This window comes from Perognathus longimembris, chromosome 3 (genome assembly GCF_023159225.1).
Source record: "Perognathus longimembris pacificus isolate PPM17 chromosome 3, ASM2315922v1, whole genome shotgun sequence".
Taxonomy (NCBI): domain Eukaryota; kingdom Metazoa; phylum Chordata; class Mammalia; order Rodentia; family Heteromyidae; genus Perognathus; species Perognathus longimembris.
The window spans coordinates 68,463,183-68,489,857 of record NC_063163.1 but is presented as its reverse complement, the minus strand read 5'-3'; the positions used below and the strand labels follow the sequence as shown (position 1 = coordinate 68,489,857).

Genomic DNA, 26,675 nt, shown 5'->3' with positions numbered 1-26,675 from the left:
CCTTGAGTAAAAGGAAATCGGGGATAGTGTCCAGGCCCTGAGTTCAAGCCCCACAACCGAGGGAAAAAGAAATTAAAAGTTTATTGAATGGACACAGTCTCAGTTTGGGGTCTGTAAGTCTGAAAGAAGTGATCTCCCTTGCCCCCTCGGCCTCCCTAGAAGCCAGCTCAGTAAGAATCCACCTTCCTCTGCAAGAGGCAAAGTTCTGGGAGAAGCAGGCACAGGTGGGGGGGGGGGTCACAGGTCAGTGGCTGGGCCCCAGTCATAGCCCTCCTCATCAGAAGACTCCACATCTCGGGCACGAGTGAACTTCCTTCTCAGAGCTTCTCGTTCATATGTCCTGCCAACCCAAAAGGAGTAAAGCGTGAGCTTTCCCACCATTTCCAGGGCTAACACTGGGAGGGACTGGGATGCAAGAAACAGCATTCCTGGGTTGAGCCTTGTGGACATACTCCTACGCATCATTCAAAGCCCAGCTCCAATGTCTATTTCTTCTTTTTTTTTTTTTTGGCCAGTCCTGAAGCTTGAACTCAGGGCCTGAGCACTGTCCCTGGCTTCTTTTTGCTCAAGGCTAGCACTCTGCCACTTGAGCCATAGCACCACTTCTGGCTGTTTTCTATATATGTGGTGCTAGGGAATCAAACCAAGGGCTTCATGTATACAAGGCAAGCACTCTTGCCACTAGGCCATATCCCCAGCCCAATGTCTATTTCTTCAACAAGCCTTCACACTTCTCCCACAAAGAGGATCCTCATCAGGCAGCATGAAGCATATCCTGGTTCTAGGTCTCCCTCGGCTAGAGTTTGAGTCCAGGGGAACGGGTTGAGAGCCCCGCACCCCCATCACCATGGGGAGCATAAGGGCTCTTACCGCATGCTGTCCTGGCGCCACTGGGCCTGGTGGTGGCGGCTGTCCACCTGGAGGGAGAGTAACCAAGTTCACACATACCCAGGGGCCATGAGTAACGGGGGGTAAGCAGGAAGGGTTACAGCCTGGAGGGGACCCCATGTGGACTTCTTTCCCCAGGAGACCACCCCCTCGCTCCCACCCTAATGCCCTGCCCACCTGGGTCTCCCGCTGCACCGGGATTCTCCCATGATCCCTTGGACTCTGGGGCTCCTCCACTTGCACTGGTTCTGAGGACCGAGCCAGGGCAGGTGCTGGGGGTCCCTCGTCCACGTCGGTGTGGGGGCCACCCTCGCCGTCCGTGTAGACACCGCCCTCGCCGTCCGTCTCCTCATAGTCGCTGTTGGCACGGCTGTCGCAGCTGAGGTCTGCATTGCTGTCCGCAAGGTCACAGCGGGGCAGATCAAGGTTGTCTTCCAAGGAGCCGTCCAGCTGCAGGCAGACATGGACGCTGTGGTCAGCTTAGGCTGAACCAAGAATCCACCCCTACACACCCAAACCCTGGTCTAGGACACCACCTTCAAAACTGCAATCCTGACCTGACCCAGGCTGAGCCTCGAGTGTGTGCTTGACCTTAACCCTAGGATGGTCTGACCATCACCCTAGAGCGAAGACTGCCAAGTCCCATGCCTGTACCTGTGGCTCACGCCTGTAATCCAAGCTACAAAGTGAGATCTGAGGATCGTGGTTCGAAGCCAGCATGGGCAGGAAAGTCTGTAAGACTCATCTCCAATAAACCACCAAAAACCCATATGTGGCGCTTAGCTCAAGTCGTGAATGCTAGCTCAGGGACAGTGCGTAGGTCCTGAGTTCAAGCCCCAGTACTCCCTCCCCCCCCACACACACACACAAAGACAAGCCCGAAATCTCAGCCACACCCCAGTCCCTACCTCCAGCATTGGAACAAAACCCCATTCCCTAATCTGAGCCCCAAATTAATCTCACCCCTGCCCCAGCCAGCCCCTAGCCCTCCATGGCACTCCAAGACCTGCGGGGTCCCTGTGCCCAGCACCTACCTGGTCCTCAGCGGTCCAGATGGGCCGTGTCTGCTGTTCCCTGATGACAGCTTTGACCTCCTGGTACCAGGCGTCACTGGTCCCATGCAGGAGGACAGTGGCTGTGGGGGCAGAGGACATCAGCCCCGCCCAAGCCTCTGCTGGGCTCAGGACGACCCCACCCCCGGCTCCCACCAACCTGTGAAGAGATGGCCATTGTGTTTCTGTAGCTTCTGCGCCTGCCCGTAGAGGCGGCGGGCACTGCGGCGGGAGGCAGGTGCCAGCCACTCCCTCAGAGCCTTGAGGGCAGAGCGGCTTTCGGGCCTGCAGAAGATGACGATGGGGTAGTACTGCACGTAATTGAGGCGCTCGATGGCCGACGGGGTCACATCCAGGAGTGCGTGCTTGTCCTGGGCAGGGCCCACGTGAATGGAGGAGAGGGGAGTTGAGAAAGACAGAGAAAGAAAAAAAAAAATACACCCAAGACACAAAGCAGTCCACACAGCAGAAAAATGGGGAGCCAGAGAGAGGGGGAAAATGGAAAGATGAGGATTCTGAGGTGAGAGTGGACCCCAGCAGCTCACATCCTCAAGCAGGCAGATGGGGCTCCAGATGCCAGGACCTTGTCTGCCTCGGGGGCCCCCTCCACACTTCACAAAGCATCCAAAAGGGGGAGGGGAGAACAGACCATGTGGTTGGATGCCCAGGCCTCAGTTTCCCCTCCACGTGCAAGGCTGTACTTACTTTCTCTGCGATGACCCGCACTGTGTCCAGTTTGATGATCTTGGATGGGCTGTCTGTCCTTAACACACTCTCTGTGGAAGGTGGGGTGACCCTGTCACCTCCACACTCACCCCTAACTTGGCCTGCCCCCTGCTGAAGAACCCATCCTGTCTCCCATCATCCCAGGGGGAAGTTACAACAGCAGCAACAGCTCCCACCAGCTGCAACCCCACACTGGGCGACTCGGTGCCACAGAACTAAGGGGCAGCTTCCTACACTGAAACACTACCTTCCCTGCTATCCCACTGCTTAATCTACTCATGAGTGTCTGTGTGTATGTGTGTGTGCGTGCACGCGGGTGTGCGTGTACCTGCTGGCCCTAGGGCTTGAACTCAGGACCTAGGCACTGTCCCTGAGTTTATTTTGTTCAAGGCTGGTGCTCTACCACGTGAGCCATACCTCTACTTCTGGCTTCCCCCCCACCTCCGGTTATTGGAGATAAGAGTCTCACAGATTTTCCTGCCCAGGTTGGCCTCACACTGTGATCCTCAGATCTCAGCCTTCATAGCAGCTAGAATTACAGGCATGATCACCTGCACCCTGCTGAACCTGGGTTTTGTTTTCTTTTCTTTTGTTTTCACCTGCGATTTCAAACTGGTCAGGCATCTCCACTGTCAACTTCTGCATGGCAATGTCGGCCACAGGTCCCAGGATCACCACCGGGCGCTTGAAGCTGGCTGAGGAGCAGAGCCACAAAGACAAAAGTCAGAATCCTGTATTTAGCGAAGACTGCTAGTGTCTTGTATGCTCAGCTCCCCTGTCCATGTCCTCTATATTAAACTGCCTGACGAGGAGAACTACATCTCCCACTGGGTGCCAGTGGCTCACACCTGTCATCTTAGTTACTCAGGAGGCTGAGATCTGAAGATTGCTGTTCAAAGACAGCCCTGGCACTGGTAAGAAAGTACATGAAACTGTGGCTCAAGCAATAAAGGGCTAGCCATGAGCAAAGAAACTCAGAAACGGTGCCCAAGCCCTGAGTTCAAGCCCCAAGACAGGCACCCAAAAATAAATAAATAAATAGCTATAATTTGCATAGACCCGCCCACACCCTCCCAGAAGCTCACATCACATCAAATGGCTGGCCACCTGTCACCATTAGGAGACCCTGGCCCTGCCCCACTGCTTTCGGAAGACAAGGAAACCTCCTCTCTGTGTCATGTGCATGTGTACACACAATCTTCCTGGTAATATTTTCAATTCACAGTCACTTGATACTTAATTATATATACTTAATTATATACATATATGTATATAGATACATTTGTGTGTATATATATAGATATATATATACATACTTAGTAAGCTTTGCATTCTAGAAATAGAACAGATCTTCAACAACTCTCCTTAGGGCCTCCTCAGTAACTACAAGCAAGTCTTTCAAGGCAAGACAGTGATGGCAGCTTAGGGGTGATGTTGAGGACTCCCACCCCATATGTGCACACCCCTGGCAAGGCACGGCCCACCTTCTCTCAGCACCACGCGCTCATAGGGTGGGTAGTGGCCCTGTTTGGTCAGCACTGACAGGTCCTCACGGCTCTGCTGAGTGGTCTTCTTGGCCCCCCGCCGAAGTCCCCGAAGTCTCCAGAACTCGGCCCTGGCATTGGAACCCGCAGATGACCCAGGCCCCAAGCCTGCGGCCCTCTGGGCAGCTTCCAGGCTGGCCAGCTGCTCGGCCCTGGGAAGAAAAGAGTGAAAGATAGCAAGCCAGATGACACAAAAGCACCCCGAAAGAGGTACACACGGGCCAGGCATGAGTGACTCATGCTGTCATTCTAGCTACTCAAGAGGCTGACATCTGAAGATTACAGTTCAGAGCCAGCCTGGGCAAAGACTATGAGATTCATATCCCCAATGAATCACCTAAAAGCTGAAAGTGTAGCTGTGGCTCAAGTGGTAGAGTGCCAGCCTTGAGCAAAAGAAAAGCTCAGGGACAGCACCCAGGCTCTGAGTTCAAGTCTCTGTGAAAAAAAAAAAAACCAGGGCTGGGAATATGGCCTAGTGGTGAGAGCTTGCCTCGTATACATGAAGCCCTGGGTTCCATTCCTCAGCACCACATATACAGAAAAAGCCAGAAGTGGTGCTGTGGCTCAAGTGACAGAGTGCTAGCCTTGAGCAAAAAGAAGCTAGGGACAGTGCTCAGGCCCTGAGTTCAAGCCCCAGGACTGGCAAAAAAAAAAAAGAAAAAGAAAAAGAAAAGAAAAGAAAACAATGAAAGATGTGGAAATGCTACTCCTCAGGGTCAACTGAGGACCCAGGAGGCAAGAGCTGGGGAAGGGCTGCAGTTGGGAATCATTGAGGTGACCCCAGGCCCAGCCCACCTGCTCCGGTTGGGGATGACGCCTCGCTCCTGCTCTCGGAGGTCGCGGCCCATGCGGGCGGCCAGCCAGTAGCCTCCTCTGCCGTGGCTCTGCCCAGCTCCCGGGTACAACGTGTCCACCACATGGAAGACATCACCACGGGTGAAGCCCAGGCCAGAGGGTGGGCTGGCCTCCAGCTCGAAGTGTGTGCGGATGTAGAAGGAGTCACCCACGCGGGACTGTACCATCTTCTTGAAGACTGGGAATAGAAGGGGCCTGTGTGACCCTTGTTGCTGCCCGGGACCCAGTCCTTCCCTCCAAGGGACCCAGCCCCGAAGCTGACACACACAGGCAGAAGCTTGGGCCACACGCCATACCCTGCACACACCCAAGGGCTGCCAGGCTGGGTACCCACACCCACACTTCCACACACACAAACACACACACATGCACATGTACACAGGGACCCGTCACACTCACTGTCCTGCTTCCGTTGGGTCACCAACTCTATGACCTCGCCCGTTGGCAGACCCATCAGAAACTGCACAGCCTCCTCCCGAGTCAGGTTCCGGAAGGGCGTGTCATTCACCTGCCAGGTCAAGGACCAGATGAGGGGACCACTGCCATGCTACCCACTGCACCCCAGACTCAAAGTGGCTCATGCCTGTCATCCCAGCTACTCAGGAGGCTGAGGTCTGAGGACCGTGGCTCAAAGCCAACCCAGGGAGCTGGGGATATGGCCTAGTGGCAAGAGTGCATGCCTCATAAAGATGAAGCCCTGGGTTCGATTCCCCAGCACCACATATACAGAAAACGGCCAGAAGTGGCGCTGTGGCTCAAGTGGCAGAGTGCTATCCTTGAGCAAAAAGAAGCCAGGGACAGTGCTCAGGCCCTGAGTCCAAGGCCCAGGACTGGCCAAAAAAAAAAAAAAAAAAGCCAACCCAGGCAGGAAAGTCTGTGAGACTCATATCTCCAATGAACCACCAGAAAAGCAGAAGTGGAGCTGTGGCTCACAGTGGTAGAGAACTAGCCTTAAGCAGAAAAGCTCAAGGACAGTGCCCAGGCCCTGAGTTCAAGCCCCACAAAGAACACCAAAAAACAAAAACAAAAAAAAACCCAAGGGGTTAGAGTCCCCAATGTGACCCACAGGGAGGGAAGACACACAATTCAGTGCAGGACACACACACACACACACACACACACACACACACACCAAAGTGGGGCTGGCCATCCCCAGTCACCTGCAGTATCTCGTCCCCCTCCTGGATGCCCTGGCCATCCGCTGGGCTGCCCGGCTGTACCCCTGACACGAAGATGCCCACGTCGTTACCCCCAGCCAGCCGCAGCCCTATGTGTGAGCCCTTAGGAAAGCGGACAACCCGTGTGTCAGGGCTGTACCTGTGGGGACCAGGGGACAGAGGACAGGTCAGACCAGAGAACAAAGGGGGACCAGGCATAGCAGCCTTGGAGAGCCCTTGCCCACACCCTGGGCCTCAGTTTCCCAAGCTTTCCACATGGTGGCTGCTCCCACATGAGAAGCTGGGGTTATGGAAATGGGGAAGGCAGACCCAGGACATATGGGTGTGTCAGGGCAACTCAGGCAGTTGGGCTGTTTTTAGGGTACGCACCCACGATCCTCCAAGCTCTGGCGGCTGGGCACCCTGTAAATGTCATAGTTGCTTTCTCTGGGTGAGTCTGGGAAGAAAACATGCAGCTTCTTCACCAAGCTGCCTTCTGGCCTTCACTTTAGGAGGTCCTACCCCTCCCCTGGAATGGCCTGAAACAACTTTGCCAGCAGGCATCAGAAAAGCCAGAGGCACAGTGCTCAGGGTCCCTACCCACCTCCCACAGCTCACCTGGTTCTGAGATAGTTCTGGAATCCACTGACCTCTCCTGACAATGCTGGGGGCTCTCACTGAGGGAGACAGGTTCAGGGTGAGGCAGGGACAAAGGTTAATGGGCATCTTGTTACTGTTTAGTTCTGTTACATTATCTTTTTTTGCCTTTTTTGTCAGTCATGGAACTTGAACTCAGGACCTAAGCTCTGTCCCTGAGAGCTTTTGCACAAGGCTAGTGCTCTACCACTTTGGGCCATAGCACCAATTTTCTGGTGGTTAATTGGAAATAAGAAAATCGGACTTTTGCTTCCCTGGCTGGCTTTGATCTGCGACCCTCAGATCTCAGCTTCCTGAGTAGCTAGAATTAGAGGCATAAGTCTTTGATGTCCAGCTTCTTTTTTTTTATTTGAGACAGTGTCTCACTATGTGGTCCAGGCTAGTCTAGATCCTCTAGATCCTCCTGTCTTTTCTTCCTAGGGGCTTGGATTACAGGTATGTGCCATCACATCCAGGTTATTATCTTATTATCAAAGCTAATGAAGCAGGGCTCTAGTGGCTCACCCCCATAGTCCTCAAGAGGCTGAGATCTGTTGATCAAGGTTTGACAACAGCCTGGGCAGGAAAGTCTATGAGACTCTTATCTCCAATTAACCAGAAAAAAAGGTTGGAAGCAGAACTATAGCTCTGGTGGTAGAGCGCCAGCCTTGAGTGAAAAATCTATGGGATAAGCTGGTAGAGAGCAAGGGAAGGGGTGACATTGTCCAAAAAGAAGTGTACTCTTGCTAGGAGTTCTTGGTTCATGCCTGTAATCATAGCTACTCAGGAGGCTGAGATCTGAGGATTGGGGTTCAAAGCTGGTCTGAGAAGAAAGTCTGTGAGACTCTTATCTCCAATTAGCCACCAGAATATTGGAAGTGTCCCTGTAGCTCAAAGTAGTACAGCACAGCCTTGGACTCAGGCGCTGAGTCCAAGCCTCATGACCAAAAAAGGAAAAAAAAAATGTACTTTTTACCTGACTTACATAACTGTAACCTACCTGTACATCACCTTTATAATACCAGTAAGGGTTGTTTTTTAAAAAATAAATAAAAATATGTGAAATAATGTTGAGCGAGACAAGCCTAAAACACAGAAAACAAAGGGGCATGATCTCCCTGATATATGACTGTTAACAAAGGGAGACGGAGAGACAGTAGAGACCAAGTCTGTGAATACTATATATGTTCTTGATACATTGTATATTGTATATATGTCTACCTGACCTAGAGAAGGGATAGAAAAATAGGACGTAAGATATCACAAGAAATGTGCACACTGCCCTACTGTGTAGCTGTGCCCTTTTTGCACAACACCTTGTAAAAAAAATTTGTGTTCAATTAATAAACAAAAATAAATAAATAAATAAATAAATAAAAATATGTGAAATACATTTTTTAAAGCTAAGGGATAGTGCCCAGGCCCTGAGTTCAAGCCCCAGGACCTGCTCACTTGCTCTCTCTCTCTCTCTCTCTCTCTCCCCACATACACACACACACACACACACACACACACAGGTTTGATATGGGGATGTATGCCTGTAATCTCAACATTCAGGAAGCTCTTATCTCCAATTAGCCAGCAAAAACAGAGAGGGGTGTGGCTCTGGTGGTAGAGCACCTCCAGGTGTGAACAAGAAAGCTCTCAAGGTCCTGTGTTCAAATCCTGGTGCTGACCAAAGGGTGGGGGGATAAAGGGACTGGGAATGTGGCCTAGTGGCAAAAGTGCTTGCCTTGTATATATGAAGCCCTTGGTTCGATTCCTCAGCTCCACATATATAGAAAAGGCGCTGTGGCTCAAGTGGTAGAGTGCTAGCCTTGAGCAAAAAGAAACCAGGGACAGTGCTCCGGCCCTGAGTTCAAGCCCTAGGACTGGCAAAAAAAAAAAAAAAAAAAAAGAGCCAAAACTGTGCTGGAAGCCGTGCTCCTCGCTGGGAGCCGCGCCCCTCACAGGAAAAGCCTCTCCCTTGTTGGAAGCCACGCCCCCGCTGGGAGCCACGCCCCTCGCTGGGAGCCACACCCTGCCAGGTACGCACTCCGGGGAGTCCTTGGGGCTGGCCACCATGGTCCTCTGCCTCTGTCGGGGCGGCGGCGGGATGTGGGGTGGTGGCGCCTGCGATAATTCCGAGTTGAGGTCTGAGATGTCTGCGGAGAAGGGATCCCGGTCAGCCACAGCCACGCCTACGGCCTGGACCCCACTCGCCGAGGGAAACATCAAGACCGGCCAAGCCAAAGGGGCTGGCCCCAGGCTAGCCAGAGCCCGAGTCACAGAGATCCAGGCTGGACGGGCTGTGTGACTCGGGGTCCCCTCCTGTCCCTCGGGGTCCCGGGAAGAACGAGCTCCGATGCCGTCCCTGCCCCCTCACCATCCAGGAAGGAGCTGTCGCTGTCGCTGTCGCTGACGGCCGGGGGGATGTTCACCAGGAACTGCCCGCGGTCCCGGAGCACCAACAGCGTCAGCTTCCCCTCCGACTTCTCGATTAGCCTCCGCGTGTCACTCAGCGACAGGTTCTCACTCGACACCCCATTGATCTGAAGGGACAGGGGAGGAAGAGAGGGCGCGAGTAAGTGGGAGATGGGGGATACTAGAAACAGATAGCTCAGTTGGAAGGGGGACGAGAATAGAAACAGACAATCGCCAAGGGTTGCTACAACAGATACTTCCTGGGGACAAAAGTGAGGACTGGAATTCTGCTGTGGGGGTCCACAAAGTTCTAGAAACTGACAGGCAACTGCAAGGGCAGAGAGCTGCGAGGGAAGAGTTAGAAATGAGTGGGCCTCTCTTTTCCTAAGAGGGGAAATTGGTTAGGGGAGATCGGAGGGTAACAACAAAAGCCACGGTATCTGAAGGAAAAGGGGTGAGCGCTAAGATCCTAGAAACAGACACAAAGAAGTAGGAGGAGGCTTGGCCCAGGGGTGGAGGCGTGGCTCAGGTACAGGGGGCGTGTTTAATACGGACTTGGGACATATGGCGGGTGTGGCTACGTTGTGGGCGGTTGCGTGGTGGGCGTGGCTAGTGTGGGCGGGGCTAACGTGGCAGTGCATCCGCCTAGTATATATCAGGCCCGTGTCCATCCTAAAGAAGAAAGAAAAAAGGGGAAAAAGCGAGGGTTGCAGACGGAGGGGGGACGGGAAGGGGGGAGCCTCATAATTCCTAGAAAGAATTTAGTAGAAATACATCTCTGGGAGGAACTTGAAATAGACAGCAAGAGGGGGGGATAAGAAAACTCAAATCCTCAGAAAAAGATTTAGAAAGGAATGGTGCCATCTCTACTCACAGGGGGATCCATTTCTGACATTTTCTCTTAGGCATCTGTCCTCAGGAATCTTAGGGATAGGCAGGGACCAGTGTGTGTCCCAAAGCACCAGGAATAGACGAATTCTCAGGGTCCCCACAAACAGATCACCCCAGGGAGACACCAGGAATAATGAATTGGAAGAATGCTGGAAAGCAAACCCTGGAAATCACAAGAAAGACTTCTAGGGGTGGAATCTACAAAGAATACAGTCCTTGAGACAGGACAGTTCTTCTAAGTCAGGGGCCACTAGACCTGGATAGGGAGGGTCTAGGAATTCACACTGTAGTGAGCTGGCTACAGAAGTTGAATACCCAGAAAACCCCAAGGATACTAGAAACTGACCACCCCATGGGGATACTAGAAACTGACATTTGATGATGGATTCCCATAATTTGGAAGGCTGCTCTGTGCCTAACTATCTCCAGGAACAGAGAAGGAAATGGCCATAACTTGGCTCTGCCAACCTCGCTGAGTGACAGGTGGCAATGCCCATCCCCTGCCTTAGTTTCCCCAGTCACAGGACAAGAAGGCCAGGCTCACCTGCAAGATGAGGTCCCCCTCCTGCAGCCCGCGGTTCCGGGCAGCAAGGCCTGAATCAGTGATATGCTTGATGTAGATCTGACTGCCCAGCTTCACCCCAAACTCTGTAGGATAAAGAGGGAAACTGAGGCAGGACTCAAGATGGGCACAGTCTACAATGGTGGCATCCAGGACTGAGTCCTCCCATCCCACCAACATAGCATCATGGGGGCTTTGATGCCCCATCCCCAAGAGTGACAAGTACTAGAAAAAAAGGGGTGACATCACGTGATGTCACATGTTGATGACCTCTTCTGCGAGGAGGTCACCACTTCATCACAATGACAGTTCTCAGGAAATGAGTCCTCCTCACTAAAACTATGATGGAGCCGGGCACCAGGGCCTCATGCCTTCTTTAGTCCTAGCCACTCGGGACGCTGAGATCTAGAGGATCACAGTTTGAAGCCAGTCTGGGCAGAGAAGTTTGTGAGGCTCTTATCTCTGGTGAGCAAAAAGCAGTGCTGGAGGCATGGCTCAAGTGGTATGAGCAAGAAAGCTGAGCAGTACTTCCAAGCCCCAGTACTACCAAAAAATAAAAATCATGGTGCAATGACTGACCTTTCAGAATCACTTATCATCTCATGGCCCAGACCTCTGAGGTCAACACTAACAATGAATCCAGACAAAGACCAAAAATCACAGGCCTGCTATACACCCTGAGATGGGAATTCCATGGTATTTGAATACAATGTATAAGGAATTCTAGTACCACTTCACTATTTGATACACATGTATGCCCCTTAACAAATGGCCAGGAACTTAATGCTTAAAAAAAAAATACAGGCTGGGAATGTGTCTTAGCCATAGAGTGTTTGCCTAGCATGCACGAAGCCCTGGGTTCAATTCCTCAGTACCACATACACAGAAAAAGCCAGAAGTGGCACTGTGGCTCAAGAGGTAGAGCACTTGCCTTGAGTAAAAAGAAGCTCAGGGACAGTGCTCAGGCCCTGAGTTCCCAGGTCCCACCCCCATCATGCTGAGCCCCACACCCCTCACCTTCACTATTTCTTCTTTTCACCAGCACTGATGTGACAGGCTTCATGAGGACGTCCTGCCTTGGTAGCCGCTTGTAGCCAGACACCAGTGCCAGTCCGTTGGCCTCCGAGCCACTTGGGCTCCGACGTCCATGGCTGCCGGCACGGCTCCGGCGCCCAGCCTTGGGCTTGCGGGATCGCTCACCCCAGGAGCGCCCCGAGCCACTGGATGAGCCCCCCTCGTAGCCCCGGCCATGCCCATCCTCTTCGTCTGATTCCTGGCGCCCAGGGCCAGGAAGGCTGGCCTTGGTGGCTGGCAGCTGGACCTTGCGGGGCCGTTTTACTGTCTGGGAGAGGAGAAGGCAGATGGAATCATCTCCAAAAAACACCACCCACTGGGTGGCCCTGGGGACCCCTGGCCCTCTCTGGGCCTCAACCTCAGCTGCAAGTTGATCACAAGTTCTAGGGTGTGGCTCAGTGGTGGGCACTTGCCTGGCATGCTTGAAGCCCTGGGTTACACACACACACACTCATACACTCATACACACACACACACACACACACACACACACACACAGAGTCAGGCACCTGTGGCTCATGCCTGTAACCCCAGATACTCAGGAGGCTGAGATCTGAGGGCCACAGTTCAAAGCCAACCTGGACAGAAAAGTCCATGAGACTCCTCTCCAATTGCCCACTAAAAAGTTGAACATAAAGTTCTGGCTCAAGTAGTAGAGTGCCAGCTTTGAGCAAAAAAAGTTTAGGGATTGCACCCAAGCCCTGAGTTCAAGCTCAGGACATACATATAAATGAAGTTCCAAGAGAGACAGGATAGGGTAGAGCTGGGGGCTGGGGTCCCAGAGACTCTGTGAACCTGGAGTCCTCCCCTCCACCCCTGCAATGACTTACGATGTTGGCCAATTTGGAGCAGGTTTTGAGAATCTGGATGGCAAAGGTGGAGGTGACATTTTCCACAGAGACCCCATTCACCATGACAATGTGGTCCCCAGTTCTAAGGGAGGAGACAGGTCTCAGGGAGGGGCCCCTCATGTCCAGCCACCCTAATCCACCCCCCCCCAAAAAAATGTCCTCAGAAACTCCAAGTCTATAAAGTCTGTGTTTTGTTGTTGCTTTTGTTGGCCCTGGGGTTTGAACTTGGGGCATGGGCACTGTCCCTGAGCTTTCTGCTCAAGGCTTTCACTCTGCCACTTTGAGCCACAGGTCCACTTCCAGTTTCCTGGTGGTTCATTGGAGATAAAAGTCTCACAGATTTTTTTCCTCCCCAGGTTGGCTTTGAACAGATCTCAGCCTCCTGAGTGAGCCTGGTTGTGACTCCTAGGGCTACCCAGGTTCACAAACACCTTTCTCCTTCCTGCCCTCAGTTTTCCCATCTATGAAATGAGGTCAATCTAAGCCCAAGAAGGGAAGGATTTTTTGTTTTTTTCCTTCCCTTTCTAAAAACATGGTGTCTAAGTCTGGGCTCAGCCACGTGTGTATCACCCGTCAGTCACTTGAGGCCCAGAGCCATTTGGACACATAATTTCCACGAGTCTCCTATCCCCAAGGGCTCAGAACTATGGGCCTCCTCTTCCTGCCAATAAAAAGCCATTTTTCCAGGATTTTTCTGTTCCAGGAGGGCCCTTAGGCCACAATGAGCATAGAAGGTCACACCAGGAAGTGCCTTAGGGACATGGCTCTGCCCAGCTGTCCTTGCCAAGGCTGTGTTGGCAGAGTGCCAGGCACCAGGTGCTCACTTCCCAGGCTCCTGCCATGGGCCAGGCCAGCCCGCCCTCCCCCTGTGGCCTCCAGGGTCCTCACTGTAGTCTTCCCTCCGCAGGGCCTCCAGGCACCACGTCAGACACCACCACAGAGTCGCTGGATCGGTCCCGGCCTCCGGAGATGGCAATGCCAAAGCCACGGCGGGGGTCCTGAGGGACAAGGAGACCAGAAGGGCTCAGCTTCCTCCCTCCTCCCCCAGGGCCCCAGCACCTGAGCAGGGCAGCTCACCTTGGAGAGAGTGGCTGTGTGCTGTTCCCAGATGGTCAGTGACTCCATGTCTGACACCTGCTGGGGGGACAGGGAAATGGGCGTCAGGACATACGGGCTCCAGAAGGGTCTGGCTCTGACCTGAGACCCTCCCCACCCCCCCACCCCCAGCCTAGGACCGTGTGGACCACCAGCCACCTCCTGTCCCTGAAGCAGCCACCAGAGAGTGCCTGTGAGCGCTGGTCAGGCCTTCTCTCCCTCCATGGCTCCCACCTCCCTCAGGGTCAAAGCCTGAGTCCTCCCTGCAGCCCCCAGGGCACTGCACAACACCCCAGGTTCATCTCTGTCTCCTTCTGCCTTTCTAACTCCCTCTACTCCAGTTCCTCATGGCTCCTCCAACACGCCAGAATCCATCCTGCCCCAGGACCTTTGTATAGTCTGTGCCTCCACCTGAACTGCTCTTCCCCCAGTCCCTCACCTCCTTTCAAGGTCTTTCCTTATCTTCCAGGTGAGCTCACACTGCTCACACTAGCAACATGTCACCTGTGCCTGTCCTATGTCACTTCACAGAATGTGTGGCACTCAAACAATTGCTACTTTTTTTAAAATTTATTAGGTGTCCATTCCCTCTGTTAATATCTGCTCCTGAGGAAGAGATACTGTCTATGTCATTCACAAATGTGTCCTGGGTACCTCAAATGACACCTGGATCTTATATAGCAGGGGTTCCAAAAATATTTGCTAGATACATGGATGGATGGATGGATGGATGGATGGCTAGATGGTAAGTGGGTGGATGGATGGATAAATGGATGGATCGGTAGATGGATGGATGAGTAAATGGATGAGTGAATGGGTTAGGTGGATGGAATGGAAGGGTGGATTGATGGTGAATAGATGGGTGATGGATGGGTCAATGAGTGGCTGGATGGGTGAGTGGATGGATGGATGGATGGATAAGTGGATGAATAGGTGGATGGAATGGATGGGTAGATGGATGGATGGATGGATGGATGGATGGGTCAATGAGTGGATGGATGGATGAGTGGGTGAATCGGTGGGTGGATGAGTGGATGGGTGGATGGATGAGTGGGTGAATCAGTGGGTGGATGAGTGGATGGATGGATGGATGGATGAGTGGATGAATAGGTGGGTGGATGGATAGATGAATGTGTGCCTGAGTAGATGAATGGATGAATGGGGTAAATGAGTGGCTGGATGGATGAGTGGGTGAATGGGTGGGTGGATGAGTTGGTGGATGGGTGGATAGATGGATGGATAGATTCACAAATGAAGCAATTCCTTGGTGCAGAGCACTTTGTCCATCCTCACTGTCCCTCATCATAGAATCACTCTGTTGTCCTCACATCATAGTTGGGGAAACTGAGGCACAGAGCAGCACTGGCAGGATTGTGAGTTTGAGGCCTATGTGAACTACATATGGAAACCCTGTCTCAGTAAATGCAGACTATGCAAGATCCAAACTCCAGGAGACCCAGCCCACATTGTGAGAAGCAATAAATGAGGCACTAGTGGCTGATGTCTATAATCCTAACCACTCAGGAGTCTGAGATCTAGAGGATGGAGATTTGAGGCCAACCCAGTCAGAAAAGTCCTCCAGATTCCACCTCTAAAATAATCAGCAAAAAGCTGGGCTGGAGGCCTGACTCAAGTGGTAGAGCACCAGCCAAGCATGTGTGAGATGCTGAGATTCAAGCCCTGGTACTGCCCAAAAAGTTAAAAAAAAATAGTGGGATAATATCTATTTTGCCTTAATATAAATGCACCTCAATATTCTACCTGGCTGTTGCACACCCATCCAAGGAACTGCCGAAACCCCCCAGGAAGTAGCCATGATACAATACCCTACTTCACAGGAGAGGACAGAGAGGCCCAGAGAGGTTCAGTAATACACCCCAGGTCACACAGCACAGAAGAAAGAACTCTACTCCTCTCCCCATCAACCCTGGCTCTTAACCCCGCCCCCCCCAGCTCCATTGATTTCTGCTTCTACTCATTGCTTTTATTGTTTCCTTCTGCGCTTATTTTTTCCAAACTCCAATCTCTCTGGCTTTGATGTGATACTTTGCACGATTAAATGCCACTCTGGAATTTTTTTTATTCCTTGGCTTTCCTTTAAGAAATCCCCGTGTGAGGAGGGGGTGGGGCAGGACGCAGGTGGCTGGGCCTGCCTCTGCTTGTGTGGCTATGGCTCTGTCCCTAGTGACCTAGGAATGAAACCTGATCCTGGCCCCCAAGGTGCTCTCCCAACCTCTGAATGGCTGTTTTCTGAGCCTGAGACCCCCTCCATGGTGGCCCCCAACATTCAGGAGTCTGGAGACCCCCCCTCTCCCCCATCCCATCTAGCTGAGCTGCTGTCCCTTTCTGCATTATTCATTTATGCTGAGTCCTTTTAGGCCCAGATGAACCAAACTCCTATTCATCCGTAGCAACCCCAAGGCCACACAATCTCATCCTCCCACTCCCCAGATATGTGTCCCAACCTCCCTCTCTCTGGGGCACCCCTGATTATTGGGGTGTAAGGATGTCAGAAACCATCTGTCTCCCTCACTCCCCTTAGTATGGAGTTGGGGGCTCGAGGACCCCAGCACTGCTCCCCACGGGGCCTGGCCCTGAGAAGGGTCAGAAAGGTCTTTGAAGGGTGGGATCACCGATCTTCCACGAAGGGCTCAGCCAGGTGTGTCCTGAGCCTCGCCCTGAGCCCGGGCAGGTGAGCTGGGAGGGCGGAGTCCGAGCCCCCAGCACCTGCCGACGTAAACACCCGCGGGAGCCGCCCGAGGGGACCGCGGAGGGGGGGGGGGGGCGGGACCGGCAGCTGTGGCCTGGAGCCGGCCCCTCCTCCCGCCCCCCCCCCTCCTCCAGGAACAAAGGCGGGGAGGGGAAGGAGCGTGGGGCCCGGAAACCGGGCCACCAGGCCTTCCATCCAATACGGGCCCCCGGGTCACCCAGGAACCTTACCCTTTCTGGAGCTGGACGGGCTGGGCCTCCCCACCCCACAGGTGCCGGGTAAATGGCGGCGACCCCTCTCACAGCCCGGGCAGTCAATCGAGTCACTGCGCACGGTGCTACGGCCAGAGCTGGTCCGGGCCCAGGCCCGGGCTCCGGGGCCGCGGCCACGATCTCCTCACAGAATCCACACCCCGTCCTTCCCCCAGTGCACCGCCGACAGCGCGCCGGGCTGGCGCAGAAACAGCAGGATTTGAACCCATGTCTGCGGAGCTGAAAAGTCAGAACTTGAACCGAGGTGGGGGTGGGGTCTGGAGGAACAGACAGAACGCAGGATTTGAACCCAGATCTGGAGCAATGGGTAGGAGAAACCCAAGGTAGACACAGATCGCTGTCCAGCCCTCGGCCAAGCCGCCGGGTCCCTCTGGGCCTCGGTTTCCCCGCCTGCTCTGTAGGCAGAGGGCATTTCACAGGTCCTAGGGCGGACTGCCATCCACGCCTGGCGCTCACCCCAGAAGGCTCCCCTCCCCCTCGGCCTACTCGCCTGGAATCTCACCGCCATGGTCCACCCTGGGGCTCTGCTGCGGCCCCTGCCCGCGGGGGCCCTGGATACCGTCAATCGCCCGGACCCTGGTTAGGGGAGGCAGCGGAGGAGGGTCGGGGCGGGGCAGAGGGTCTCGCCCCCGCCCCCTCTGCCACAATCGTCCCTCTCGGCTGCACCTGCCGGCTTTCCTCCTCCTGGCAGCCCGCTGCCCCGCCCTGGCCCGACACGCCCCCGGGAAGCAGGAGAGGCCGCCCCGGCCCACAGCCTCCATCCGAGGCTCCAGGCTCCGGGAAATGAGGTAATCCTGTTCGGATTTTCTAGGCAACCGAGACTTTGCCAATAGCCAGGACAGGAGAGCCGCGCGACAGGGCTGTAAGGAAGCCCGGTATGGATCAGGCCGCTCGCGGAATGGAGCCGGCGATTTGGGAAGTTGTGTTTTGTTGGCTTGGGGGTTTGGATTTTTGTGTTTTTGTGGTTTTCATCCGCGGAACGGGCACATCTGGAGGTTCAGCGGGGAAGCCTCCCAGGACCAGGCCCCCGTGCAGGGCCAGAAACCCCAGATCCTTGTCAGGTTACCTCGTACCAAACAGACCCATCTCCAGCAGGCTTGGAGACACAGCATTTCAGAGAGGGAAAACTCTGGCACGGGCTTTACAGAGGCACAGCTGCCGCCGCGCCCGGGTCCTGGACTCCCCAGGCTCAAGGGTCCGTGACACACCCAGCGTGGGGCTGGGAACTGGAGGGGACCGGCGCCAGGAGGGAATTCTCAGTCCCAAGGGGCAAAGGTCAGGACTCTCACCCCCGGGCCTCAGGGCCTCACTCCGGGGACCTGAGGTTCAGGTTAGACTCTGGAAGGACAGCACCCAAGCTGAGGAAATCTACACCAGGGCTTGGAGGGCTTGGGAGGATGTCTGGGTGGGCGGGGCTGTCAGAGGCTACGCCCCCACATTCCTTCCCAGTCTAAAAAAATAAAAATAAAAATACTCGATCAACCCAGCTGGGCCTGTGCCCCACCCCAGCCCAAGGTCGAAGAGGCAACTGTGGGCATAAACACCCTTTCTCTGCTTGGTCTAAGGTCAGGGCTGCCCAGCAAGACGAAGAACAGAATGGGGAACAGCAGAGTTGAAACCCAGGGAACTTAGGGAAAGGTTCTGCCAGAGAAGAAGGGCATTTCGGCTGGGGTTTTAAAGGTTGGTTAAGAGTTTGCCAAGGGAAGGAGACTGAAAATATAAATCTTTGAATCGATCTCAGCACATTGACCTATTTGCTGTGCAACCTCAGAGGAGTTGGTCACTCTCTCTGTGCACCTGTTTCTGCATCCATTTCTTTTTTCTTTTCTTTTTTTTTTTTTTTTTTGCCAGTCCTGGGCCTTGGACTCAGGGCCTGAGCACTGTCCCTGGCTTCTTTTTGCTCAAGGCTAGCACTCTGCCACTTGAGTCACAGCGCCACTTCTGGCCATTTTCTGTATATGTGGTGCTGGGGAATCGAACCCAGGGCTTCAAGTATACAAGGTAAGCGCTCTTGCCACTAGGCCATATCCCCAGCCCCTCTGCATCCATTTCTGAAGGAAATGACATCACAGAGTGAGCCAGGGATGAAAGGTACTTAGGATAAGACTTTAGTGTGATGTGTAGCCCCAGTTGTGTGATCTTGATGAGCCATTTAATAGACTAGTGCCTCAGTTTCTTTATCTGTAGATGGGGATCATCCTATCTGCCTCCAAGAACTAAAAGTGATTGTTTTCAACATGCTGAGAGTCAGAGGTGCTAGCTACTTAGCACTGCATTTTGAGGCAGTCTTGTTATATAGCACAAGCTGGCCTCAAACTTATTGTCTTCCTACCTCAGACTTCAGAGTGTTGGGAGCACAGGTGTTTGGGGTATTTTTGGTTGATTTGTCTGAGTGCTGGAACTTGAACTTAGGGCCTGCGCACTGTCTCTTAACTTTTTTTGCTTAAGGTTGGAGCTCTACTACTTGACCCCACAGCTCCACTTCTAACTTTTCTGGTAGTTAACTGGAGATAACAGTCTCATGGACTTTCTGGACAGAGCTGGCTTCGAACCACAAGCCTTGGATCTCAGCCTCCTGAGTAGCTAGGATGACAGGTGTGAGCCACCGGCACCCAGTCACAGTAAATCTGACACATATATTTCATAAGTGATGAAAGGACCAGAGATGGCCCACAATTCACCAGGGTTGCACAGCAAGAACTGGTGTTAAGCCAACCAAGGAAACCCACTAACTGGTTGAGTGTCTACTCTCCACCCACTGGTAGCTCAACTCTCTGTCTGTGACATGCAAGAACCGGAAGAAAGCACACATATAAAAAGAATATTTTAGGTAGAACAAGATCGAAGGTCTTTTAAACAGCTGTCTATTTGTAAAGACAAGTCATAGAAAACCATAAATCTCCCAAGACCTTCTTCCTTCCCCCAGAACCTGGCCAGGACTGCTCAGAACCAGTTACTGCCTGGGTCTGGCAGGCAGACAGTTGGCCTGCAGGTGACACAAGTAGGTGGACAATCCAGTATTCCTGCCCTGACCGCCTCCACACCTGAGCACTGACATTCATACAATAAGGGAGCCAAGTGGGCGTGGCAGTCTACCCCTGCAATCCCAGCTACAAGGGGAGAAAACAAATGAGACCAGGAGGATTGTGATTCGAGATCAGTCCAAGCCAAACCTTTGCAAGCCCCCACCTCAGCCAGTGAGTGGATGCGGTAGTGCATGCCTGTCAATCCAGTAATGGCAGGAAACATAACTAGGAGAATCCTGGTCCACGGGGGTTTGGGCAAAAAGTGAGACTTTATCCCCAAAATGACCAGAGGGATAAGCGGATGTGGGGGTGGGGTGGGGAATCAAATGATAGAGGATGCGGTTGGCATGGTAGGGGCGTAGCTCAAGTGGTAGAGGCGTGGCTCAAGCAGAAGGGGCGTGGCTCAAGCAGTAGTGGGCGTGGCTCACGGGGTAGGGGCATGGTCCAGCCAGGGTGTGGCCTAATTGATGGGGGCGTGGCTCAAGCAACAGAGGCATGGTCAAAGTGACGGGAGTGTAGCACAAGCGTTAGGACCTGAGCCAAGCAGTAGGGGCGTGGCCCAACGGTAAAGGAGTGGTTCCAACTTAGGGGCGTGGCACAGAGGGCACGGCTTGCGAGTTGGAGGCGTGGCCCAATACGTTGGGGCGTGGCTCAACGGTAGAGGCGTGGTTCCAACTTAGGGGAGTGGCACAGAGGGCATGGCCCAATATGGGGACATGGCCCAAACAGTAGGCGTGCAGCCTCCGAAGGGGCGTGGCCCCGGTGTGGGGGTTGTGGCTCCATCGCGGGTGTGACCATGCAGTGCGTGACCCAAGCAGTGGGGGCAGGCCAAACTAGAGTGGTTCAAACATTAGGGGCGTGGCTTGAGTATCCGGGTCTTGGCCCAAGCTGCAGGGGTGTGGCTCAGCCATAGCAAGCCAACCTATCAAGCTTGAGGCCCTGAGTTCAAACCCCCACACCTGTCAAAAGTGGGATGCTGAACTCCAGGGGCCCGCAGTCCTGCTTGTAGACCGTTTATCCGCTTGGCTCCGTTTACCATCACACACTGGGTGCGCCGAAACCAGTGCTGCCCGTCCCCCCCACCCCCACCACCCATGGTGCGCGCAGGGGCCCGACCACCTCCAGTGGGGGACTCAGCCGGGTCTACTCCGGCCTTTGCACTCCGGGCCTGCGTGCGGCGCGGCGCGTGGCGCCCCCTCGTGATCGGGAGAACCTGCGCGCGGCGGCGCCGGGGGCCGGGACAGAGTTGACCCTGCGGCTGCAGTACCGCGCCCAGCCAGGAGGAGGCGGTGTTGTCACCGGGGGGGGGGGAGTCTAGGCGGGCAGAGAACTTGGGATTCCTTCCGGAAACATCTCTGCCAAGACCCTGGCTCGACCCCTTCTGAGTGCAACCAGCGAAACTGAGACCCAGGGAGGGCAGAAGGTGGGCGGAGGTCCTCAGTGAGGAACCTACAGGCGAAGGGGGGGTCCTGGAGGGCTCGCAGAGCTGGGGGGCGGGGTGGGCATTTAGCTCCCCAGCAGGAAGCTGAGGTCATATCCGTGATCTAACGGAAGCAGCGCCTTCATCCTGCCCCCCCCGCGGCCCCCCCCCCCCGCCGCTTTCTGACCATTAAGGACCACTGTCTGTGTGGATGTTGGGGGGCTGTGACACAGCCAGCAATGACACAAGTTCTTGATCCTCAGGAAGGGAGATGACATGGGGGGCGGATCACAGAGGTAGATACAAATACCACCGAATCTTCTGAGAGCACCAGGCAGGGAGCAGTGGAAGCTGGGGCTGCTCAGGGGAGAGGAAACAGGAGCCGGGCACCGGGGACAGGGAAGGAAAGAGCCCTGAGTAGGGCTCAGGTGTTCCAGATGGGGGTATGCAAACATTCGGGGGCAGGATGGAGTCTGAAGCTTTGGAAGATCAGTGAGAAGGGTGAGCAGTGGCTCGTGCCTGTCATCCCAGCTACTCAGGAGGCTGAGATCTGAGGATCGCGGTTCAAAGCTATCACTGGAAAGAAAAATCTGTGAGACTCTTATCTCCAGTGAACCACCAGAAAACCAGAAGTGGTGCCGTGGCTCAAGTGGTAGAGCCTTACCTTGAGCTGAAGAGCTCAGGGACAGTGCCCAGGCCCAATTCAAGCTGAGAGAGAGAGAGAGAGAGAGAGAGAGAGAGAGAGAGAGAGAGAGAGAGAGAGACAGAGACAGAGACACAGAGACAGAGACAGAAAGACAGAGAGACAGCGACAGAGAGAGACAGAGAACAGAGAGAGAGATGGAAAGAGAGAGACAGAGAGAGAGAGATTCTCTACTATCCTAAAACCCAAAGAGCCTGCTGCCACCAGTTACTTTTTTCCTTCTTGTCCCCTCCCCAAGCTCTCTGTCCTTCGGTCTCAGCACCTGTCCTGGGAGTCCACCAAAATCTACCCTGGATCTACCCACTCTCCCCCTGCCCCATGTCTGCCTGGACCAGCTCCACCTGGACCTAGGCCTCTCAGGCCCCTCAACACCCCCCCCTTCCTCTCCCTCACCCTTGCCCCCTCTGTCTTCTCTGTACCCTGGGTCTGGCTCCTTCCTCCTCTGTGCGCAGCCCTCAGTGGCTCCCACCTCCCTCCCACTTTCCACCTTCCTCCCATCTCCCTCAGGGTTGAAGCCCAAGTCATCCTGCAGCCCACAAGGCTCTGCATCACCCTCCTTGTCCCCTCCTGGCCTCAGTTGCAACCACACAAACCTCCTGGCTCCTCCGACTCACCATGACCAGTCTGTCCCAGGACCTTTGCACAAGCTGATACTTTAAATCGTTTATTTTTTTAAACCTCTCACTCCTGCTACCATGTGTGATGACACAAATGATGAATTTACTAGGTTTTTTCCTTTCTTCTCTGTCTCCCCCGCCACAAACACCACCTCCAGAACACAAGCTCCACCAGAACAAAGGTCTAAGCTGTAAGTGTTAAATAAATACTCACTTCCTGGGTAGCTCTTTCCCACCACCATGTCTTCACTAACCTCAGCCCATTCCAAAGGGTGTCAGGCTCCACCCTGCATAAACACGACTCCCTGGCCCCAAGCCAGGCCGAGAAGGAACCTATCGGCTAGAAATCCCTGCCAGGGACCTTTGCCAGCACTCAGGGCCACCCGGAAGCATCAGCCAGGCAAGCCAGGGCCTGCACACAAGCCCCTTGGGGCAAAAGCCCAGGCCCAAGCCTCCCTGTTCTGCGCTGAGAGTTTCACCTGCCTGGCCTTGCTGTGCAGCTCCACATAAGTGTCCAACCCTCTCTGAGCTTGGGCTGGTCCTGGACCAGGTCAGGAATCAGAGGGAGAAGTGAGACCCATGCTGCGTTCTGCAGTCTGATTTGGGGACAGGCAGCTCACTTGTCAGCAGAACCCCACATCTGTGATGCTGGCTCCACTCCAGGTGGCCCTGCCATGTGGTCAGTTCTGATCCCTGTACAAAAGAAAACAGCACCAGTGGCTCACACCTGTCATTCCAGATACTCAGGAGGCCGAGATCTGAGGATCTGAGGATCACAGTTCAAAGCCAGCCAGGCAGGAAAGTCTGTAAGACGCTCATCTCCAATGAACCAGCAGAAAGCTGGAAGTGGAGCTGTGGCTCAAGTAATAGAGGCTACTCTTGAGTAACAAACCTAAAGGACAGCACCCAAACCCTGAGTTTCAAGCCCTAGGACACTAGCTTCTCAAAAGGCTGAGATCTGGGGCTGGGGATATAGCCTAGTGGCAAGAGTGCCTGCCTCGGATACACGAGGCCCTAGGTTCGATTCCCCAGCACCACATATACAGAAAACGGCCAGAAGCGGCGCTGTGGCTCAAGTGGCAGAGTGCTAGCCTTGAGCGGGAAGAAGCCAGGGACAGTGCTCAGGCCCTGAGTCCAAGGCCCAGGACTGGCCAAAAAAAAAAAAAAAAGGCTGAGATCTGAGGATCATGGATCAAAGTCAGCCTGAGAAAGAACACCCATGAGATACTTATCTCCAATTGTCCAGCAAAAAGCCCAAAGTGAAGCTGCGGTTCTCGTGGCAGAGCGCCAGCCTTGAGCAGAATAGTTCAGGGACAGCCTTGAGTTTAAGTCCCAGGACCCACTTAAGAAAGAGAGAAGAAAGGAAGGAAGAGAAAAAGAGACAGAAAATCCGAACCTGCACAGCTGGCAAAGGAAAGAGTGACATTGTCCATAAAAACAAAAGCCTTCATTCCCCGACATATGGAAGGGCAATCCCTCCGCACAACACCTTAATAATAGCCACAAATTTATATTAAAACAATACCCAGCTGGGGAGCGGCGCCTCTCGGCTCCCCGCAAGGCCCTGGACCCGGCCCCGAGGTAACCCAAGTGCCCGGCACTGCACCCCAGGGACCGGGACAAAGAGACAGGGCGCCACCGGACCCTGCTCTCCCGGGACTCCCCTCCCTCCTGTGTGTGCCAACCAGTGATCCAGAAAACCTCGGTCACCCCGAACCAAGACCTCCGGCCTGACACTCCCCATCCCCACCACCTGCCCAGCCTGCGCTTCTCAGGTTAGGGGAGCAGCGTTCCCCACCCAAACTCGGGGAAGGGGACCCCCAAGCCTGGTGCAGGCCATCAGCTAGACACGTGGGGAGCCCCAGGAAACCCCCACCCCCGCCACAAACGCCTGAGCCAAGTGCTTGCCCACCTCCCTGCTGGGTCCCTGCTGCCAGGGTGAGCTCCGAGCTCCCGGCGGGGGGCTACCCCTGTCTAGTTTGGCGGTACCAGAGACCCACCTGCACCCCGCCCCACCCCCCATCACCTGTACCAACAATGATCGCTTTAAGGCTGGGGCCCCGCTGTCCTGGGCAGGCAGCCAAGGCAGAAACCAGAGCCAGTAATCCTGAGAAACTATGTCAGATGCCCGTGCCCGAGCTGGGCGCCAGCTTCCGGCCCGCTGGGGCGACACGCAGGTAATGGGGTCCCTGAGCCCCCTAAAACGCCGGCGCCTGGCTCCCTGGGCAGTGGGCAGAGCTGGACTTACCTGTCCTGTGAGCCGGTAGCCTGTGAGCGTGCAGCCGCCGCCGGTGCCCAGCTCTGGGTGCCCGGCTGGCACGGGTGGCCTAGGGGCCCGCGCACAGCTCTGCCCGTGGCCCACGCACCCGCGTCTCCTCCCGGGAGAGCGAGGCAGAGGGCAGGGCTCGTGTCTGCTGCAACCAGTAGGAAACCTGGGCAGGCGGCTGGGCGAGGGTGAGGCAGGCCAACCAAGGGGACCGGGTGTGTGTGGCTGTCGCAAGGCCAGGAAAGCTCATGTGGTAACAGCTGGCCTTAACCCCTGCATGCCCGGAGGCCAAGGCCAGGACCACAGGGTTCCTCCCTGTGCCTGTGCCCTGCACTAGCCAAGGGGAGCACGGAGTAGGTGCTCAGAGACACTTGGGAAGATGTGAAGGAACAAGCAGTTGGGCCCCTCCCGTCTCTCTGTTTCTCCTACTGTCTTCCTGGAGTTTGCAGCCACAGGGCCTTTCCACCTGCCCCATGGTTCCCCAGGCACACCCCGAAACCTAACCAACAGATCAATCAGAAGACAGGCAGTTCCTTTCCATCCTGCATATTTGCAGGGAAATTTTTACTTCTTTGCACTCGTTAGCAGGACTCCCTGCCCCCATCTCAACCCCCCAAGCCAAGTGTGGTGGTGTGAGTCCATCACCCACCTACACTGGAGGCAGAGAAATGGGGATCCTGGTCCCGAGTTGATCAGCAAAAAGAGAGATCCTATCTGTAACAATAGCTAAAGCAAAAAAGTAGAGGGGTGTGGCTCAACTGATAGAACATATCTGCCAGGCAAATATGAGACTATGCATTCACCCCCAACTCTGCTCAAAAATAACGAAAGGATGGATAGGAGGATGGAAGGAAGGAAGGAAGGAAGGAAGGAAGGAAGGAAGGAAGGAAGGAAGGAAGGAAAAGAAGGAAGGAAGGAAGGAAGGATACATAGATGGAAAGAAGGAAGAAGGGAAGGAAGGGGAGATAGATGATGGATGGAAGGAAGGATGGATGGATGGATAGGTGGAAAGAAGGAAGGATGGATGGATGGATGGATGGATGGAAAGAAGGAAGGATGGGGGCTGGGAATATGGCCTAGTGGCAATAATGCTTGCCTCGTATACATGAAGCCCTGGGTTTGATTCCTCAGCTCCACATATATAGAAAAGGCCAGAAGTTGCACTGTGGCTCAAGTGGTAGAGTGCTAGTCTTGAGCCAAAAGAAGCCAGGGACAGTGCTCAGGCCCTGAGTTCAAGCCCCAGAACTGGCAAAAAAAAAAAAAAAAAAAAAGAAGAAAAGAAAAAAGAAGAAGAAGGAAGGAAGGAAGGGTTAATGGATGGATTGAAAGAAGAATGGATGATGGATGGAAGGAAGGATGGATGGAGGGAAAGAAGGAAGGGAGGGTGGATGGAAGGAAGGAAGGAAGGAAGGAAGGAAAGAAGGAAGGAAGGAAGGAAGGAAGGAAGGAAGGAAGGTAGAGATACCCACCAAAACCAATTATCTTGCACTTCTTGCAATACCTGCTGTAGCCAGCAGGAGGCACCAGAAGCCAGGTAGCCAGTAGCCATGGAACAGACCTGCGGGCAGGGGGCCTGGGAATGGAGGCCTGCTTCACCCAGTCGTTCCATTCCTTACTTGTCCTCTTCACTCCAGCAACCCACCCCTGCTTTGATAAGTGTTTTACATTTGTTTTTATATTATTATTCATTTGTGGGATTGAAACAGAACCCAGGGCCCTTGCACCATGCTAGGTAAGCATCACTGAGCCACATCCCTGCTACATTTTTATTTTTATTTTTATGTATTTACTTTTTGGTGCTGGTCTTGGGGTTTGAACTCAGAGCCTCAGCTCTCTGTCTCAGATGTCTTTTTTTCCCCCTTACCCTACAGTTGAGCTACAGCCCCACTTCCAGCTTTTTGATAGTTCATTGGAGATAAGAGTCTCA

The 26,675-nt window shown here is 54.1% G+C and overlaps 1 protein-coding gene across 5 annotated transcripts; it reads right to left on the bottom strand.

Moving 5' to 3' along the window:
• Positions 1-61: 61 nt before the first annotated feature.
• Tjp3 (tight junction protein 3) lies at positions 62-24,785 on the bottom strand. 5 transcript variants are annotated; one of them, XM_048342002.1, is made up of 21 exons: positions 24,731-24,785; positions 13,717-13,776; positions 13,528-13,637; positions 12,619-12,721; positions 11,732-12,056; positions 10,697-10,800; positions 9,224-9,389; positions 8,894-9,002; positions 6,841-6,899; positions 6,613-6,679; positions 6,226-6,382; positions 5,465-5,573; positions 5,006-5,243; positions 4,151-4,362; positions 3,266-3,361; positions 2,646-2,716; positions 2,101-2,311; positions 1,923-2,023; positions 1,066-1,338; positions 871-917; positions 62-343 (listed from the first exon to the last, which is right to left on the bottom strand). In XM_048342002.1, the coding sequence occupies exons 2-21, from the start codon at positions 13,762-13,764 to the stop codon at positions 238-240; spliced, it is 2,712 nt and encodes a 903-aa protein (XP_048197959.1). In that variant the 5' UTR covers positions 13,765-13,776; positions 24,731-24,785; the 3' UTR covers positions 62-237. The 5 variants fall into 5 exon arrangements, with proteins under 5 accessions (XP_048197959.1, XP_048197958.1, XP_048197955.1 ...); XM_048342001.1 differs by having other exon boundaries at positions 13,717-13,773; positions 24,731-24,768; XM_048341998.1 differs by lacking the exon at positions 24,731-24,785 and adding an exon at positions 17,207-17,392 and having other exon boundaries at positions 13,717-13,773.
• Positions 24,786-26,675: the final 1,890 nt, after the last annotated feature.

What these genes read in the sequence shown, in the direction of transcription:
- Tjp3 (XM_048341998.1), bottom strand. An exon ending in AGCCCCAAGGACTCCCCGGA is followed by an intron (nt 6,900 to 8,893) that starts GTGCGTACCTGG and finishes TGTCTCCCTCAG; the next exon opens with TGAGAGCCCCCAGCATTGTC. An exon ending in CAGAGCTTGGAGGATCGTGG is followed by an intron (nt 6,383 to 6,612) that starts GTGCGTACCCTA and finishes TGGTCCCCACAG; the next exon opens with GTACAGCCCTGACACACGGG.